Source organism: Carassius auratus, unplaced genomic scaffold (genome assembly GCF_003368295.1).
Source record: "Carassius auratus strain Wakin unplaced genomic scaffold, ASM336829v1 scaf_tig00216111, whole genome shotgun sequence".
Taxonomy (NCBI): domain Eukaryota; kingdom Metazoa; phylum Chordata; class Actinopteri; order Cypriniformes; family Cyprinidae; genus Carassius; species Carassius auratus.
Window position 1 is genome coordinate 173,616 of NW_020528413.1, and position 19,807 is coordinate 193,422.

General features: G+C 34.6%; 1 protein-coding gene and 1 long non-coding RNA gene across 2 annotated transcripts; both read left to right on the forward strand.

Moving 5' to 3' along the window:
- The first annotated feature begins 2,392 nt into the window (after nt 1-2,392).
- Nucleotides 2,393-7,432, forward strand: LOC113097099 (uncharacterized). The gene is made up of 3 exons (XR_003288770.1): nt 2,393-2,444; nt 7,175-7,206; nt 7,338-7,432. It is a non-coding gene; the product is annotated as an uncharacterized LOC113097099 (long non-coding RNA).
- Nucleotides 7,433-7,453: 21 nt separating this feature from the next.
- LOC113097121 (adhesion G protein-coupled receptor E3-like) lies at nt 7,454-12,887 on the forward strand. The gene is made up of 11 exons (XM_026262321.1): nt 7,454-7,465; nt 7,536-7,725; nt 7,901-8,017; nt 8,150-8,331; nt 8,428-8,589; nt 8,672-8,878; nt 11,389-11,621; nt 11,813-11,879; nt 11,971-12,062; nt 12,145-12,307; nt 12,855-12,887. The coding sequence occupies exons 1-11, from the start codon at nt 7,454-7,456 to the stop codon at nt 12,885-12,887; spliced, it is 1,458 nt and encodes a 485-aa protein (XP_026118106.1).
- Nucleotides 12,888-19,807: the final 6,920 nt, after the last annotated feature.

Here is a 19,807-nt window from a genome sequence, read left to right on the forward strand (position 1 = left end):
AAGCCATAAACTGATTTGTAAAAAAATGAGAAATCAAGCCAAAATCAAATTTTCCATTTAAAATTTCCAGTTAAACTAAATGGAAAAACGAATAAAGGAGTGATTTTTTTTCCCCATTTTCTTATTATTGCATTCTAAATAAGAAATAAAATGATCAAAACGTACACAGACCATGGTGCTTAGGGGTGTACTCACAAACCACTTTCATTAACCCCTTAGGCACCAGGGTTAAAAAATGTTGGACATTACCGAAAGTTTATGTGTGGTGTAAATATACTCATCTAATTTGTATATTATGACGCCGTGAGGGGGCGGCCATCTCAAATTTCATAACATTCAGGAAATAGTAGATATTGAATTGACGTTTGAACCTATTTGCATGTTTGTTTGTTTTTGTGTGTGTGTGTGTGTGTGTGTGTGTGTTTTCATCCTCATTCCAAATGACCAGAAAAGAGGAAACCAACAATAAAACAGGAGAAAGTTCAAAATTATTACTCTAATACTACACTAGTAAAAAACATGTGAACAGTAGCCGACTTTTTGATCTTTCATCAGTAATATTCAGGAAATAATGTGTACCTCGCCTGAGCCTAACTAAACTGTGCCCACCTCTTCCAAGCAAACAATTGGTCAGTGTTAAAGGGAAAATGAATGCTGCCAAGTACAACCAGTCTTCTAGACAGCTGAAGATGGGCAGGTCATTCACCTTTCAACACAACAATTATTCTAAACATACTGTCAAAAAAACAATGCAGTGACTTATGGATAAAAGGGGTAAATGCCCCTGAGTGACAAAGTCATAGCTCTGACCTAAATCCTATAGAAAAACCTGTGGATGGACTTAAAGAGAGCAGTCCATTGCCACTCACCATGAAATCGGACTGAAGATTCATGGCTGTAATTAATGCAAAAGGAAGCTCTACAAGTATTAAATAAAGGGAAAGATGACTTTTCCAACCCTGTTATGTGATTATACTTGAAATTTCCCTCTTATTGACGAAGGTAAGAATATAATTTTGTTATCATATAGGGTTGTGCTGAGCTAAGCTGAGAAAAAAAATATGCCAAAATATGATAGGGAATTACATGTGGCAATTTGCAGAAAGTTTGAAGATACACTGCCAAGAAACTGGAAATGTGAGCTTATGTAATTTGTATATGAATTTGAATTTGAGAAGGAAATGGTGGACATGATGTAACATTTCCTTATCAGGCTGATGGATTAATAACTTCTCTGTAAACATCTGAAAACAGTAATTTGTGTTGGGTGTGGATCACTGTACATCACCTCACATCAGGTAAGATCCTTCTGCTCAATGATGCTTATCAGTGCTTATTTATGGATGCCTACATCTTTATGATTTACTCCAGATCACCTGTAGATCTACACTAGTTTTCAGGTGTGATGGTTTTGGGAAACAGTTTGTGATTCTAAGATGATGATAATTTCTGGGAAAACACTTCTTTGATAAGAGCATCATTTCATCCTTTATTGCATTATGCTTTGACAATAACTCTCCTCAATTCTGACTCTTGTAAATGCATATTTATACTGTAAATACTGTGTATTGTTTTTCATGTGGATTTAAAATGTAGTCATGAGTCAGAACCAAAGCTAATTTGCTTTTCTTCTAGGAGTTAGGGAAACTTGTCCTCTGATCTGGTTTGTGTTTAACTGAAATACACCAGTGTCTCAAAACTAACGATGACTATATATCATAAAGGTGAGTTTTTGTTTTGTTGTTGTTGTTGTTGTCTTTAAAGGTAGATTCTCACTGACCAAAAAAAAAAAAAAAAAAACTTTATTACACAAACTATGCTCATATGATGAATATAGTGCTTACAAACCCAATTCAAACATTTTCAGTTGTTATTAATACATTTTCTTAATTTTTCAGCTTTTATAAAAACACCAACAATCATCTCTATTATTCTGTGTAAGTTATTTTACTTTTGTTTCGGTACACTGACAAAACCTGTAGAATTCCTGAATCAGTTGGTCACATGTATTAATTTATATTGATATAACTACTATGTGATTATTTTATCTATGGAGAGAAGCTACTCACAACAACGACCACTTCTTTCATTCAGATGTCTGAACTGTGGCATTAATGTGGTGAACAGAGTTGAAGTTTAATTGTTCATTTTCATGTTGCTCCAGACACTTTAGACTAAAAAAAGATGGGTCAGGATAACAGTTAATCCTAGGATAGGCAGATAATTCTTCTGTATTCTATGAAAGACAAAGTCAGACTGGTATAAACTGCATGATGAGAGAATAAATTACAATTGTCATTTTTGGGTTAACTGTAACTGCCAACTGACTACTTTCATTGTGGCCTTTGAATGTTGTTGATTAATTTGTGGTCATACATATTTTTCAGATGTGTTAACACTTAACTTGTCATTCAAAACTGTCACATGGGCGACAACTACAGCAGGTAACGTACTCTGTTGCTGACTGGTGTGTGGTCTGGATATGCATGACTGTGATCAGAAGTGAATTTCGATCAAAGGCCAAAGAAACTCCAAATACACCCTGCAGAAGAAACCTTATAAGTTATACACATAACTTGTCAGGTTTTAGTGAAGCTGTGTCTGATGTCAGTTGTAGTTTTCTTTCTCTCTTTTCTTCAGTTAATCTGTTTGTTAACAGCAGGTGTTCTTCACGAATGCTCAATTATCACTCAATTAATCACTTAATTATTTAATTGCAATGTAAATCTTCTTTCAGTGAACTCACCTGAACTAAGTTCAGAGTACTCACAACTATTAGTTTTAAAACTTAAATGTATTAAGGCAAACGGTTTGAGTAAACCTAATTTGTCAGGCTTTATGTATATCTGTTTACTTGTCAGGGTTTACAGTGATGTGTGCACACTACAGAGTTTTAAAAGTAACACTGACTACGTGTCAAATTTAATGAGATAATTTAGAGAGCAATTGAGTGATGATTTCTGAAGAAACCTGATGTAAACAAGCAGCAGAGGTGGGTAATCCAGGGGCCAAAGAGTAAAAGTCATATTTATGTTCCACCCATGAACTCAGCAGCCGATTTCATCAGAGGAGGAACCAAGTCATTCCTTCCAAGTCACAAACGAGTCTTGAGTCAAATCCCAAGTCCTCAAAGAGTTAAATTTAATGAGATAATTAAGCAACTAATTAAATGATGATTGTGCATTAATGATTAACACCTGCTATTATTGAGAATTACAGAGGATCAGATGTTGATGTTTTATTGGTTAAAATGATGCCACCATCATGGAGATCAGTGTTTGGTTTAGCTGTTTTCTTGACCCTTGACATGTCGTGTCAGGTCTCTCTCTGTATGTGATGTTGTGGAGAAAAGAGATCTGTGATATATGAAGAACATATAGTAACACTGTGGTTTACTTATATCTCAAATAATGTTTTTTTTCACATTTAGCTTTTGAATAGTCACAATGAAACTACAGCATACACAAAAAAATAGCATTGTGCTAACATTTGCATGAAGTGAATTATAAATTTATTTAACACATATAGAAGTCTGAACTCCAGCGCTTTTTAGACATACAGATATCAAGAACCAGCATATGAATCTCTACAATGGTGGCAATCAACAAAATGCTTCTGCAATACATGAAAGACTCCCATAATGCACTGCAGTATGAATAATTATTTTCACCACTGTTGAGGATCATATGATAAATGATCATGGCTAAATGCCTAATCCTAAACTGCCTTTTTTTTATTCCTTAATATCGAAGCATTATGGTGGCATTTATGTAATGAGATTTCTCTCTTTTTTGTGAAAATGACATACAGTTAAGTATGGTGACCCAAACCCATCCAAAGAGCAGTGAACAGACAGCAGTCTTCTCTAAACACTAAGCTACAAACTATTTTATTTAAAATTATAACCAAGAAATTTAAATTGAGATCATTCAGTCATCTAAAGCATAAGTTATCTGCTAGATCAAGATTTGTAGCAGCTTTGCACAAAGGTTTGCTGTAAAAACAATAATGTAACTGCTTGAAGGCTCAAGAGCACCACTGAAGCAAATACTCACCACAATTATGGTGGCAGAGATTTTTTTTCTTTTTCTTCTTTCAGTTGATTTCATCCAAGGCTGTGCTTAAATTCAGTTGTAGTTCTTGTGTTTCTCTTTTCTTCAGTGATGTTGATTGTTAACAGCAGGTGTTCATCACTAATGCACATCTTCATTTAATTAGTCACTAAATTATCTCACTAACTTTAACTCTTTGAGGACTTGGGATTTGACTCAAGACTAGTTTGTGACTTGGAAGGAATGACTTGTTTCCTCCTCTGCTGCTGAGTTCATGGATGGAGCAAAAATATGGCAGGACTTTTACTCTTTGGACCCTGGATTACCCACCTCTGACAAGCAGAATTACCAAAGAAGAAAATATACACCATTTACACCATTATAGTGGTCAGTGTTTACTTTAGTTGGGCTCTTGACCCTTGACTTTTAAAAAAGTGCTTTTTATTTGGTTGTATATTTTTATTAGGGGTGTGTGGATCGATCTAAATATCAATAGTATTGGTATCGGATTGGTACAATTGTCATTGAATCAATATTTTTAATTTAAATATCTCTCATCTACGTTCATTAAACTTTGCTCGTGTCTTCTACCTCTATAATCCTGAGCAAATGCTGCTTTCACATCCTGGTCCACTTTTCTACTCCTCTCCTTCCTGCTGCTCTGCTGTGATTCGTTGTTGTGTCGTCTCGTGACTCACTGACACAACGCGCCGAGGAGCAGCGAACAGAGTGAGCGAAGCTGATAGCACATTCAGAAGGGGGGCTCAGGGAATTTAATTGCACAGGTTTATTTGTTCTTTGTTTGTTCTCCAGTAATAATTGTGTGCACTTTATTTCATTTTCTTGTAAAACCAGAAAAAGGGAGAGATTTTTTTTTATTCTTAATTTAGGTTTTTTTTTTTTTTTTAAGGCTATAATGAATTCATTCTACAGTGCCTAATAACTAATAATTTTGTGGACTTCAATACATTACTAAAAAAATTGCCTAAATAATTGATCATTCATTCACCTCAGAAATAATGACATAGACCTACTGCACTCCCCTACACAATTGTTTTTTTTTTAAGTAAAAAGTATTGTATTGGTATTGGTATCGTCAATACATATAGGGTCATATATGTATTTGGAATCAGATTGATACCAAATTTTGCAGTATCGCCCACCACTAATGTATATATATTAAATTATAACAACCAACACAAAGAGCAAAAGTCATTAAGTGCTAACGATTATGTTCTACGTATTGATCTGAATCACTCAACTCTTTAGTCTAGACTTAAATTAAATTAATTGCAACACCCCCCTGATTCCACAGTGGAATTTTCTATTTCTTTCTGTAAATTTTGAAAAGAGTCCTTGCAAGCTGTTCACATCTAAAATAATCATCATTAAACAAAAAAAATAATAATAATAATTAGGCACCCAGACATCAAAAACTAGCATATGAATTTCAACAATTGTGACAACCAACATATTCAGATAAACAGATAGACTCTGAACATCACAAAGCAAACTACTAAACAATCACATAAGGACTGTGCATGGACAAAAAAAAAAATAAATAAAAAAAAAAACACAACAACATTCACCACTTGTCTGGCTGTTATAATGCAATTTTAATAGCCAACAAAACATAACACAAAAAAAAGTCAAGGATCAAAAGCCAAACACTGACCACTATAATGGTAATAATATAAATATATTTTCTTTGGTAATTCTGGTTGTTAAGCTCAAGAGTCTTCAGTTATGGTCAATCATCACTCAATGAATCTCTTGATTACCTCATTAACTTTAAAACTGCTTCAGTTTTACTTTTACCACTTTGTAGTGTGGACATACATACTGTAGACACCCAGCAGTGTTAATTTGATAATGGGGATTTTGCTGTTTACGCCTTATTCTGTGTAAGAAGCCACAAAATGATTAATTTTATACTCTCGACTGACATAAGAGGTAAGTTTGCTTTTAGATGGAGCAGCATTTACTACACAGAGCCTTACAATTTCATAATTGTGTGACTTTTTTGCATAGCTTGTCGGAGAACTACGGCTCTGTGTAGTATATACTGATCCATCTGAATGCAGGTGATGGAGATTTACTACTAATCACAGAACAGGCTTTACTGACAAGATTTGCATTACTATCGGATTCGATTAATGTGCAGGCACCTAGTTTAAGCATGAGGAACTGGAACAAGGTTTTTAATTAGCTAAGAATCACTTAGTTTCCAAGCATTTGCTAGGGCCTTACTGTAGTCACAAATGTCTTCCTCTTTTGAAAAGTGTAAATTAAGTTAAATCAATAATTTATGATATTTACACAGGTGTGTGTTGGGGTCTTAACTATTAGACTGCAATGCATATTCTTGTTAACACTTACAAACATAAGCTCACCAAAGAATCTTTAAAGCTCAATCTCAAGATCTGTTTATTTACAACCAAAACATCACAATTCCTGACTAACTAAACATCAGACTACATTACCAGCTGAGCTCATCTCTGGTGTGACTTTTTACCTAGTCAGGCCTTTACTTAGTTTAATAACTGACATAAATATAACAATATTCTCTAATTGTATAGAGCCATTAGAGTTAATAAAAGCCTGTGCTTTTGATGGTGGGTTCAGATGAAATTGACTGCACACTCAGCACAGCTAATTAACAAAATTAAATTTAAGCAAATATGACGTTGAGATAACTCTGCTGAATATACTAAACCCCGGTAGAAATACATACATGAGAATACTTATTTCATTTTTAACCTGTATTCATGTCAGTTACTATCGGCATGTTCTAGGATGCGTTTAGCCTAAATACTCTATACTGTGTTTGCTCCAGCTGTATAAACACAGATGCTGCTGCTAATATGCGTAATATTCACTCCTCCATGCAATGCAGACTGCCTAAAAGACACATAGTTTAAACTTGTTTGTGGTTATTATTCTTATGGAGCAACATTATAATAGTCATTGAGAGAAAAAATCATTAACTTCCACTCTGGACTAAATACAAATTGGACACAAGGACTTTATAAGAATGATTTTCCAAAGTTTTATCAAGCACGATTTAATTTTTGTTCACAGCTGTATTTTATTAGTCTTTATGGTGATTTCTCTCCTTTCAGGTATAAATTTAACGCTGAAGAAAGAATGTACTGTAAGTTGATGTTTTGAAGATTTAGAGTTGACCATAACTGTAACAACTCATTTTGGTTCTCTGTTAATAATAATTAAAAAAAAAATCTTAATCAAAATAAGCAAACACTGCCTTCATGATTGTGATTTCAGACCCAGACATGTTTCCAAAATTTTCTTGATCAGATAGAAAACATTACAGTACTCCCATTGGATGTAAGTATTCAAGAGAAGAATCATAAATTAATAAAATCTTTGTCAGTTATATGATGATTTACATAGTAGTTTAAATCATTCATTTCCACTGTTGATATTTACAGTGTAACTTCATGTATCTGATCAATAAATTAGACTGTCACCAGTATTTTGACTGTGGCCTTCAGCACTTTAGAGAAGATTCTAGAGCCGTCATTATTATCAAGCCCAACTGAACTAGCCTTCTTTGGAAACCTTGTGTTAAAAACCAGTGAGAAACTCATCTCTACATTAGTGAAGCCAACGGACACAAGTTACAGTGTCAATTTTACTCTCGCTGCTATAGGTAAGTGAAGACACAATTATTACTGATGATGAAACAAAGATAATATATGATATCTAGTGATCAGCAATGGGTCACAGTTGGCAGACAACGACAAATACAGCTACATTATATGTTAATTGTGTAATACTTAGCTTTAAAAAAAAAAAAAAAGATGAAAACTGCTTGTTTTTGTCAGAGGGTCAAGTCTTCATGCTTGGACCAAATGTCACCTTAGATAAAATCCCTCAACTCGACACGACAAATTCTTCTGTGGAAATCGATCTCATTGGGATCGCCAATAACAACAATGGAAGTATGTTAAATGTTTCTGTGTGAAACAACAAATCATAAAACATTGCCATTCCCATTATTATAAATCCAATTATTTTCTTTTGTGATTGTTGCTATTTTAACATGTTGTTGCATTTCTGTTTCTGTAACTCAGGATCAGCTGCTGTGGCTTTCATGAGCTACACAATGATGGAGAATCTACTGAAGCCAGACTTCTTTAACACACCAGAAAACATGATTAAAACCATGATGTCCACTGTGATCTCAGCTACTCTTCCCAAAACCACCAACACTAAACTCACCAAACCAGTCAACTTCACCTTCAGACACATCAGAGTGAGAGACTGTAATGTGTTTGTCCAACTTGAGAACTGATGAACATCTGGAAGCATCTAATATCCAGTGTTTTATTTTCTTTATCTTCTTTTTCAGGAGTTTGATCCCAACGGTTCTCTGTCCTGTGTGTACTGGAATATCAATGAGTGGATTGTAGATGGATGTTCTGTTTTAGAGACCAACAGCAGCTACACTGTGTGTTCCTGTGATCATCTGTCCACAATCGCTCTCATCATGCAAACCAGCTGTGCACCAGAGGTACTGAACATTTCTAGTGAACTAGTGATCACTGAAGAAAAGCACAGATTTGGCACTCATGAACTCTGACATGTTTTCTCAGATTGACTCACTGCTGTATCTGTTGAATTTTATGTGTGTGAGCATGGGGCTGGTGTTCTTCACTTTAGCCCTGTTGACCTTTGCCCTTTGTCAGTGGAGCCCTGGAGTGAATAATGTGGCTCGAATCAACATCTGCATCAGTCTTCTGCTGGCTCACCTTCTGTTCCTTCTCACACAGCATTTCTTAAGTCTCATACGGCCTCAGCAGGTGAGAATGATGAAAGAGCCCTACAGCTAGTGATGGCGAGATGAAGCCTCATTAAGCTTTCAGCTTTTGACAAAAGCTCACAATACCACCTGGTGGCCAAAGAGTGCAAAAGCATATATATTTATTACAGAAAGAGATGTAAAGTCCAGGGGTCAGTAAGTAAAAGTCATGCCATATGTTTATTCCACCCATGAAATTAGCAGCTGATTTCAGCAGAGGAACCAAGTCATTCATTTCAAGTCACAAGCAAGTATTAAGTCAAATCCCAAGTCCTCAAAGAGTTAAAGTTAATGAGAAAATTAAGTGACTAATTGAATTATGATTGTGCTTTAGTGATAAACATCTTACTAGTATTGAGAATTACAGAGGATCGGATGATTTACTGGTTAAAATGATGCCACCATCATGGAGATCAGTGTTTGATTTAGTTTGGCTCTTGAGCCTTTTAATAATTCAAAGTCATTTGCTTTTAAGCGTTTGCAGTTGTGTTACATAGTAAACATTAACACATTTTAGTGGTGGAAATGATGATTATTTCAAAAGATTTGTTCATTTTCAGTTCATTCTCCAAAATGATTCGTTCAGAATCATTCACTGATTTGTTCAGTAATCATTTTTTTTTGTATTACACAAAATATGCCAGTAGGTGGCAAAAAAAGAGTGTATTATGTGTTATGTCTTTAGTCAACGAACGTATTCACTTGTTACAAAAACTGATCTGGCTTTAATAAAATGTGTGTATAATCACATTCAATATATAAAGTTTAATTAAGTTGTTCAGATGAACAAGCACAAAGTTTTCTTGCCTAATTAGCATTAATTGTTTGGTCACAGTTTGTATATTATATATTCACATTCATAAATCGGGGATTAAACGTGGAGTTGCTAAATATCAAAACAAGCGTATGTGCACAGTACCTGTAACTGCGCTTTGCATTTTGCGAGATTGACATGCTTAATGGCAGACTAACCCGGTTTACTCTCATTAATTTCGTTCACGAACAAGATAAGCTATGTACCAGTTCATTTCATTCACGAACGACATGTATCCGTTTATTCAACTCATTCACGAACAACATGGGTACCAGTCAGTCATTTCGTTCACGAACGATAAAATTTCTAGATCTAACGTTAGTTAAGACTTATATGAAACTCGTTCATTGAAGGGCGTATTCGTTCACTACATTGAACAAATCACATGCTGTGTCACATCTCATACTCGAAGGCTATTGGCTCGAGGTTGAGTAATTCTTTGACGGGATGAAATGGTTCAGTTACCCGGATCACTTATAGCACCGCGCTGCTGTGGATGGAGGAACTTCACTGAACGAGAGATATGAGTCAGTGGATAGCGTGAACGAGAACAATTCATTCACCTAAAAGATTTGTTCACGAACGACACACCACTAACACATTGCTGAATTAAAAGCTTGAAATAACGAATTAAATTGCACTTTTTTCTTCTACAACTTTGAAGTCAACATCATCATCTCTTTTTGGTTTGTTAAATGATGTTCAGCTATTACTGAGTTACAAAAAAAAAAGTCCTATTAAACAAATATTAATGTAATGAATAAATATTGTGGAAACTCAGGATTTTAGACATGAGCACTTATCATATGATCCTCAACAGTGGTGACAATAATTTTGGGTGCATACCAGCATGAAGCATTTTGTTCATTGTCGAGATTTATATGCTGGGTTATCATGTCTGTGCATCTTGTTAGAACAAGGTTTTAAAAAGTTAAATTAATTACATACATTAGATTTCAAATTAATTCCTTATAACTATTAAACCAATTGTTAATTTACATACGGCAGTTCCACAAGGTAGGTTATTTAAAAACTGAACATATGTTAAAAGAAATTGAATTGTTTTGGAAAGATACAGGTTGATGCCTTATAATTACGTCATCATGTAAAACCAGCTAGTAGTGGTTTTCTGCACAGCACACATACTTTTACAGAAAAACATCTAACACAAGAAACCAAAGGTCAAGAACCCAACTGAAGCAAACACTGATCTCCATGATAGTGGCATCATTTTAACCAAAAAAACATCATCATCTGATCCTCTGTAACGCACAATAACAGCAGGTGTTCATCACCAATGCACAATCATCATTTAATTAGGCTCTTAATTATGTCTTTGACTTTAACTCTTTGAGGACTTGGAATTTGACTTGAGACTAGTCTGTGACTTGAAAGGAATGACTTGGTTCCTCCTCTGGTGGAATCAGCTGCTGAGTTCATGGGTGGAACAAAACTATTGCAGGACTTTTACTTTCTGATCCCTGGACTTTACACATCTGTCTGTAATATATCTGCTTGTTTTGCACTCGTTGGCCACCAGGTGGTATTTGAGCAAATTAAGTTTCCAGAAAATAACCCTTTTGTGAACCACTTGGCTGAAAATCTAAAAGCTTCATGAGGCTTCTTCTTGCCATCACTACCTACAACTTAGCACAGCCTCACTGAGAATCATCATAACCCTCTCTCATGATCTTCAGGTGTTGTGTGCCGTGATCTCAGGCCTTCTGCACTTCCTCTTTCTCTCCGGCTTTGTGTGGATGTTCATTGAAGCTGTGCTGCTCTTCATCTGTGTGAAGAACCTATCACAGATCAGCTCCAAGAAGAGGGAGGTGCTTAGCAGTGGATTCCTGTGTGTGATTGGATATGTGGTTGCTCTGGTTGTGGTGTGTGTGTCTGCTTTGGTGGATCCCAAAGGCTACGGCAGTGAACTGTGAGTGTTTTTTTTTTTTTTTTTTTAATAAAATATACACCCTTGACAGAGGCTGTATCAACATCATGCACAATATAAAAATCTGTAATATTTTACAAGTCAATACCTGAAAAACTATTTTTTGACAAAATCATTCATTATTCAGTTAAATCATACACCTAACACCCCCCCCCCCCCCCCCCCCCAAACAGCTGCTGGATTAAAATGGATAAAGGCTTCAATTGGAGTTTTCAGGGTCCTGTTTTTGTCATACTAGCGGTAAATACATTTCTTATATCTTATTACTATGAGATAAATGACTATTTATTAAAAATAAATCAAAGTCATTAATTACTCTTCTACCTTTCAGTTAAACATGATTATCTTCATAAAGATCGTCACCACTGTGAACTCGGCTCTCAAAAATCTCAATGTTGAGGTTTCACAGATGAAAAAAAACAAGTAATATGATTTAATTCCTCTATAAAAACCACATATAGCCAATAAAGACATACAATATTGTTCCATCTCTTTTTTTCTGCAGGATTATGGCATTTAAAATTCTGGGTCAGTGTGTGGTTCTTGGTTGCCCCTGGATTCTGGGTATCTTCATTAATGGCAGTGAGGTGCTGGAGATCATCTTCGTGATCTTGATCTCTCAGCAGGGAACCTTTATCTTCCTGATCTACTGTGCCCTCAATAATGAGGTCAGACTTCCTCTTCTTCTTTTTTTTTAACAAACAAACTCCATTGTGTTTCATGAAGTCACTTGGCTCCTCCTTTCATTCTTGTCCAGGTCAGGCAGCAGTACAGGAAGCTCTTCAGATTAATTTGCTGTGACAAACAACACTGAGGACTACAACATCATGTTAAGGAAGGAATAAATATTGTTCAATTAAATGTTGGCAAAAAAATAAATTACTTTTTAATTTATCTAGAGAGCAGCCCTTGGGCCACCATGGCATCAAAGAAAAATCATCAAGATAAGACAACCCGAGAAATTTAGAGAGAGTTTACTTCTCACTTCATTTACTAGATAAACATTCACTAGGGAGACTTCTCTCCATTAATTCATTGAACGATTTGTCTATTAATTATCATACATATCCCCAGGACACTATGTGTATTATTACTTTTTATATATTATATATATTTTGTCTTTGCAGACGTTGAAAAGACGTCCCCTGAGGAGACAGAATGTTTTTATGACGTCTTTTTTAAATGTTTTTTATGTCTTCTGTACATCCGATATAGACGTTCCCAGATCCTCCTTACAAGGTTCTGTGAGTTTATTTCTGTCAGACATCTAGAGAAGCTCTTATTGAGAATTAACAGAGGTTTAAATGTTTATACTTGATTCATTTGAACAGCGTTTTCAAATACACTGTTACAGCAGCAAGAGAAAAGCTAAAACAAGAAGCAACTGGACCAAGATCCCAACTAAACCAAACACTTTCCACCACAATGGTAACTTCAAATGAATCAAGTATCAAGTATTCTAAGTTGGGTGGACTTTAGTCCTCGTTTGTTAAGTTTACTCAAAAAAGCGCTTGCGATAAGTTGCCTTATTTTTTTAAGTTGATGCAACTTTTTTTTACAGTGTGTTTTTATCAGTGTTTATTTGTTTTGTGGAAGATCTGCAGCATAATTATCTGACTATGAGCAGCGCATGTATATTGTTATTCTTTTGCATCAATTATCATATGAAAAAGATACTAAGATTTGTCAGTTTACAGTGTAAAATAATAAAATATGTTGTGAAATAATGATGAAATAAACTGATGTATGTGTACAATTGAGAAATGGATACTTCTGAAGATAAATTGCAGCCCACGTCTCACGAGGTAAATATTTCATTTAAAAAAAATCAATGTAATACAAACATTTTCAAGAAATAAGTAATTTGTACATTTACATAATTGGTAAGATAAAAATACATTATGTTGATACACACCATGAGTTCAACTTTCATTTCGTGAACAGTAAGGAACATTAGTGTATTTAATTCATTCACCAGACCCAAACATACACAGTTTCAAATCCACTGGCTTAGTTAACATTTATAGTATAGTAATAATAGCAGTGTATATCTCATTTGCATTTGAAGTGATATTATATATCCTTTAAACATATAGAAGGTAATATTTGGATTTCTCTGGTTCTCTGCACTGACGTTTAGCACAACCGGAAGTATCTTTGCACACACTCGCAAGACCGGAAATCCAAGATGGCAGAGATATGCAACTAGCCCATTGGACACTCTGGATTTTACTGCGTATGCTATTTTTGCAGCAGCAGCATGTGTTACATGCTCACAGCAGCATAAAAATCAACACCTTAACACTTATACTTCTAAAACTAAACTCTAAAAATAAATAAACAAATGAACAGATAATGTCTGAAATTCAAAGTGAGTCTGTATTGTCAAGAGGCTTGAATTTTGTATTAAAACATAAATTACAAACATTAAAGTTAAAAACGTATTACATTTCTTTTAGCTTTTGTTTAGATCACATTAAATATTTAATGTATTAGTTTCATTTTTGTTACAAAATATCTTAACAAACAATATAATAAAATATAATAAACAATATAATAAACAATTATTGCATTAAAATGTCTAATTTCAGCAAAATAAATAATCTCCATAATAAACCAACTCTGATTTGAGAGGAATCCCTTACTTTGAAATATGAAATAATCAAACCATCCTGTTAGATTCCTGTTTGGTTCAGTATGATGTCGGCCATTGTATGTATTACCCTTTTCTGTTCTGTGTCTTTGCATATTTCTAAGTAAATACTGTTATTTGCATATTCATTACCAAGAAACCGTATACGTGAGATTTTCATGTATACATTTGTATGTGAATTTGAATTTGAACTTAGAGAACAGTGAAATTTGTTTCCTTGCCAGAATGATGGACAGATACATTGTTTATGAACATTTAAACATAAACATATTGGTTCAGCAGTCAGTTGTGTTGGCAGAGGATCATTGTATATCAGCTTACAACAGGTAAGATCTTTACATTCAAGATCATCTTCGGCAGTTTCACTTAATCAAGCACACTGCAGCATGTGTTAACGTGTGTTGTTTTTTTTTTTTTTTTTTTTTTTTTTTTTGTGTGCTAATTTGTTTATGTGTTATGTGTGTTCATGTGTTGATTGTGCAAAGAAAAAAAATCCAGTGTCATATTAACTATATTTTTGAGACCTCATTCAAGAGTGTTAAGTTGTTAAAGCTACACTGAAACAGTGCAGATAGTTAAATTATTAATTAAGTGATGATTGAGCATTATTGAAGACACGTGATGTTAACAAGCCGAATCACCCAAGACAAAATTATATATATAAAAAAAAAAAACATATTGGTCACTGTTTACTTTAGTTGGCCTCTTGACCCTTGACATTTTAATATTTGATTTTATTTGGCTATTCTAATTAGGCCATAACAGCCAGGCAAGCAAAGAGTAAAGGTGATCATATAGCGTTGGTTATATTTACATGTAATAATCATTTGATACAAATCATCATACTCATTTAGAGCTTAATATTTGAAACAGATTTACCTTGTTGATTATAACGGTCCTGCGATTCTTCATTATTAGATCCACTTTAATTCAAAATATTTCTTAAAAGTTGTTCTGATAATTAAAACATAGTTTTGCTTCGATACACACAGACATCAAGAATCAGCTTCGGAATCTCAACAACGTTTGACAAACATCATATTCAGATAAAAAGATCAACTCTATACAATAGAAAACAAGCTACTAAAAATCACATAATAAACAATAAAATATAAGAATAAAGGAAATTGTTAAGATTTATCTCATAATTATTCATGTTGCAATACATAACGTGAGCCATAAATGTATTCAGATTAGTGGTACCTTGTCGGGCTTATACAATAAAGTTACAGCTGCTAAAAATGAATAGTAATGTAAAGTGCCCAAATATTAAAACACTGACCACAATAATGGTGACTTAATGGTGACTTGTGATTTTCGTCTTTGGTGATTCTACTTATTAACATCAAGTGTCTTCAATAATGGCCAATCATCACTCAAATCACTTAATTATCTCATTAATGTAATATGTTTCTTTGTAGCTATAGTCCAGTAATGTTCATCTCCAAATGTAAAGGAAAAATTGCCTTTTGGACTAAGAGAAATACAATATACTGTTATACTTGTATAACATGTTATAGTTGTTTCACACTGACAAAAAAAAAAAAAAAAAAAAAAAAACACGGAGAGGGAGATAACTGCACTCATATTGTAATGAGGGTTCTGAAGCACAGACATCCATTTGAAGCTTTATTAAGAGCAGAGTGAAACAGGCAGAGATCAGAGAACAACAACAGGGGTATCAGAAACATCATGAAAACAAATCCAAAATCATGAACAGGTTTACCAGGCAGAGGTCAGGGCAGGCGGCAGAGAATCAGAGAGTCACAATATCAGTCCAAGGTAATACTCAGAGAAATGCTCAGTGCACGCTCTGGAGATTATCACATGAAACAAACAAAATCCCATCAGGAAGTGAGATGATGGAAGACGGAAGCAGGCATGACGCAGCACAAAGTGAAATTGATGTAGACAGCCGAGATGGAGGATCAGCTTGTTGATTTGTGCCAACAGTACGAATGTTTATACAACATGTCGTGTAAAAAATAATTCCAAACACTATCATTTCAGTTTCTTCCTGCATATCATTCATCATGCTTATTCTGAAGTCTCAAGAGATTTTGAAATATTTTCTGTGTTCACAGATGAGACTCTGGTTGAAAATCTGTTTGTGTGTGGTGTGCTGTCTTTGTCACATCATGGGACACCATACACTATAGGAGCAAAACGGTTAAATCTAGGATTTTTTATCCTCATGTTTGTGGTCTATCACATTTTGAAAATCTTTTGGTGTGTACCCAGCATTAGGAGGGCGGGTTTTTGCAATGGGTCAATTGGCAAAGTTGATCGGTTCTATTTTAACGATCTAAGCTAGTGGTTTCAAAATCAGTTCCTGGAGGGCCGTAGCTCTGCAGAGTTTAGCTAAAACCAACTCCAACTCACACCTGCTCGGAAGTTTCTCGTTATCCTATATATATATATATATATATATATATATATATATATATATATATATATATATATATATATATATATATATATTCTTAATAATAAAAAAAAGGCTACAGTGTACACCATATGTATTGTGTTATAAATGCCTTAAAAGGATAGTTCACCCAAAAATGTAGCAAGGAGATCAGTAAACGTAGCAAGGAGATCTGTAAAATAATCCATGTGTCATCAGGGGTTCAACCGTAATATTAAGATATGAAAAAACTTTTTATGTGCAAAAAAAAAAACAAAAAAAACAAGTTATTCAACAATTCTTCTTCGCCATTTTGGAGAATACCCACTAAACGCAAACAGCTTATGATGTTCTTTGTCAAAAATACTTTATTTTGTGTTCCGAAAATGAAGTTTATGTCATAGATGTAGAACATTTTGAAGCATTCATTCACTACTTGAAGTACGGTGTCCTTTTCAACTGCTTCTCCATTGAAAATGATGAAAACTTGAAAGGAAATTTCTTTGTCTACAAGCACCAAGACATGTGGATCCTGGTTCGTCTCATTGTTGGGGTAGTGCACCATATTAGTACCAACCCTGAAAGAATAAATAAACTTTAGTTGGCAATATGATAAACACAGTAGGTTTATTTAATGACATAAATTTCATTTTGGGGTAAACAGACCCTTTGATCCTTTGAGCAAGTTACAGGCAACTAACCCCTTTTTGGTGGCAGAGGGAGAAAAAAGTATTGGTAGAAACCAGGCTACATCAGATGAGACAGTTCATACCATTAACAAACAAGTCTTTAAAAAAAAAAAAAAAACTCTTATACATCACTAAATTAAATAATTACTTACCTTGAAATGTTTCTATTAAATTGCAGAGGTTCCGCTGTTGTAATCTTTCCTTTACAACAGAATCCATTTATATAAAACATAAGTATAAATGGTTTAGTATAACACATTTAATAATGCAAAATTGTTATAGCTTCAAGATTAAATATATACTATACATTATTCCTTTAATGGATTTAATACAACATGCATGGCTATATTAAAACAAATGTATGGATTTTTTTTACCTTAAAATAACACTTTCAAATAATTATGTAAATAAATAGAATAAATAATTTCTAACTGACTTCTAATAAGACAATTGTCTTCTGTTTTACGCTCCCTTCTTAAGCGTCTGCTGTAGGAGTAATGTTATTTAAGTTTGGGGCGCTGGTAGCCTACAAATTTCCACTGAAGGAGCGGATTGCCTTATGACTGCGCTCTTTCGTCTGGGTTTTTAACTTTTATAACAGAAAATTCAGCGAACTCAAATCCAATCCAATCCACTTTATTTCTATAGCACATTTTACAAACACAAAGTTTCCAAAGTGTTGCACAAAAGATTCAGATCATACAAAGCAATTAAAATATATAGAATACAAAAGATAAAAATAATAAATACCACAAAGGACCACACAACTCACGCGCAGTTAAAAGCCAAAGAATAAAAATTAGTCTTTAGACGAGCCTTAAAACACTCAACTGTAGGGGCAGTTCGGACATGGAGGGGCAGAGCGTTCCATAGTTTAGGTCCAACCACAGAAAATGCCCTGCCCCCCTGAGTTTTAAGCCTTGCCTTAGGGACTGCAAGCTGTAGCTGGCCCTCCGACCTCAGTGCCCGCGCTGGCGTATACATTTGGATGAGGTCCAAGATATATGTTGGGGCCAGTCCATTCACAGCTTTAAAAACAAACAATACAATCTTAAAATCAATCCTAAAACGAACAGGAAGCCAGTGCAATGAGGCAAGAATTGGAGTTATATGAGCGCTTTCTGGTTCCTGTTAAAAGACGTGCTGCAGAATTTTGGACTAACTGTAAGCGTGAAAGTGTGTTTTGATTTATACCAATATAAATTGCATTACAGTAGTCTAAAAGAGAAGAAATAAAAGCATGTGTAACTTGTTCAAAACTGTTAAAAGACAAAAACGGTTTAACTTTGGCTAAAAGGCGAAGATGATAAAAACTAGATTTCACTACTGCTTTATTTGTTTGTTTAGTTTAAAATCACTGTCTATTTTTACCCCAAGGTTAGTTACAACAGGATGCACAAAATCATCGAGGGAGCCCAAATCTATCATGGGGTTAGTGGGGCCAAACTGGATAATCTCTCTTTTACTCTTATTTAGTTTTAAACAGTTTTGGGCCAGCCAACGTCATTTAAACAATCAAGAAGGGGTGTCAGGGGGCTGCCTTCATGCTTTCTGATTTGACAATCATCAGCATACAAATGATAGGAGATGCCATGCTTTTAAAAAAATATTTAGAGTGGAAGGAGGTACAATGCAAAAAGAATAGGGGACCCCACAGTTTAAAGGCGCAGTTGATGAAGTAGAGCCCCCCATTTTAACAACAAAGCATCTCCCTGAAAGATATGACTGAAACCACTTTAGGGCAGTCCCCCTGACTCCCACACAGTTTTCCAGACGAGATAAAATAATTTTGTGGTCAACTGTGTCAAAAGCAGCAGTGAGATCTAAAAGCACTAAAATGGCTGAATCACCAGAATCTGTCATTAAAAACAGGTCATTAAAAACCTTTAAAAGTGCAGACTCAGTGCTATGATATACTTTAAAACCTGACTGAAAAGTATTTAGGGTGCCATGTACCTCCAGAAAAGACTGTAGATGCAAAAATACAAATTTTTCCAATATTTTCGATAAAAAAAGGAAGCTTTGAAATAGGACGATAATTTGAAACATTTGTGGATTCAAGTTTTACAAAATGCAGGCACCACTCCAGAAGACAGGCTACTATTTATAATTTCCTCAACATGAGAGCCAATTGTTTCCCACACATTCTTAAAAAAGTGTGGAGGGAAAGGTCCGTAGAGGATGTGGAGGGTTTAATTTGATTGATAATCTTTTTAAGAGATAACAATGAAACTAGCTGAAACTGACAAAAAATAGCTGAACATTGCATTGCATGTTTTCAAATGCTTTTCACTGAATCTGGTGTCTGTCGCAGGACTGATGAGTGAGCTCAGCTCGCTCAACTAGCTTTATTAGCCGCTCTGATCCGATAAATGGTCCGTCCAGTCATGATATCTGCAACCTTTCATATTTTACCAGACAT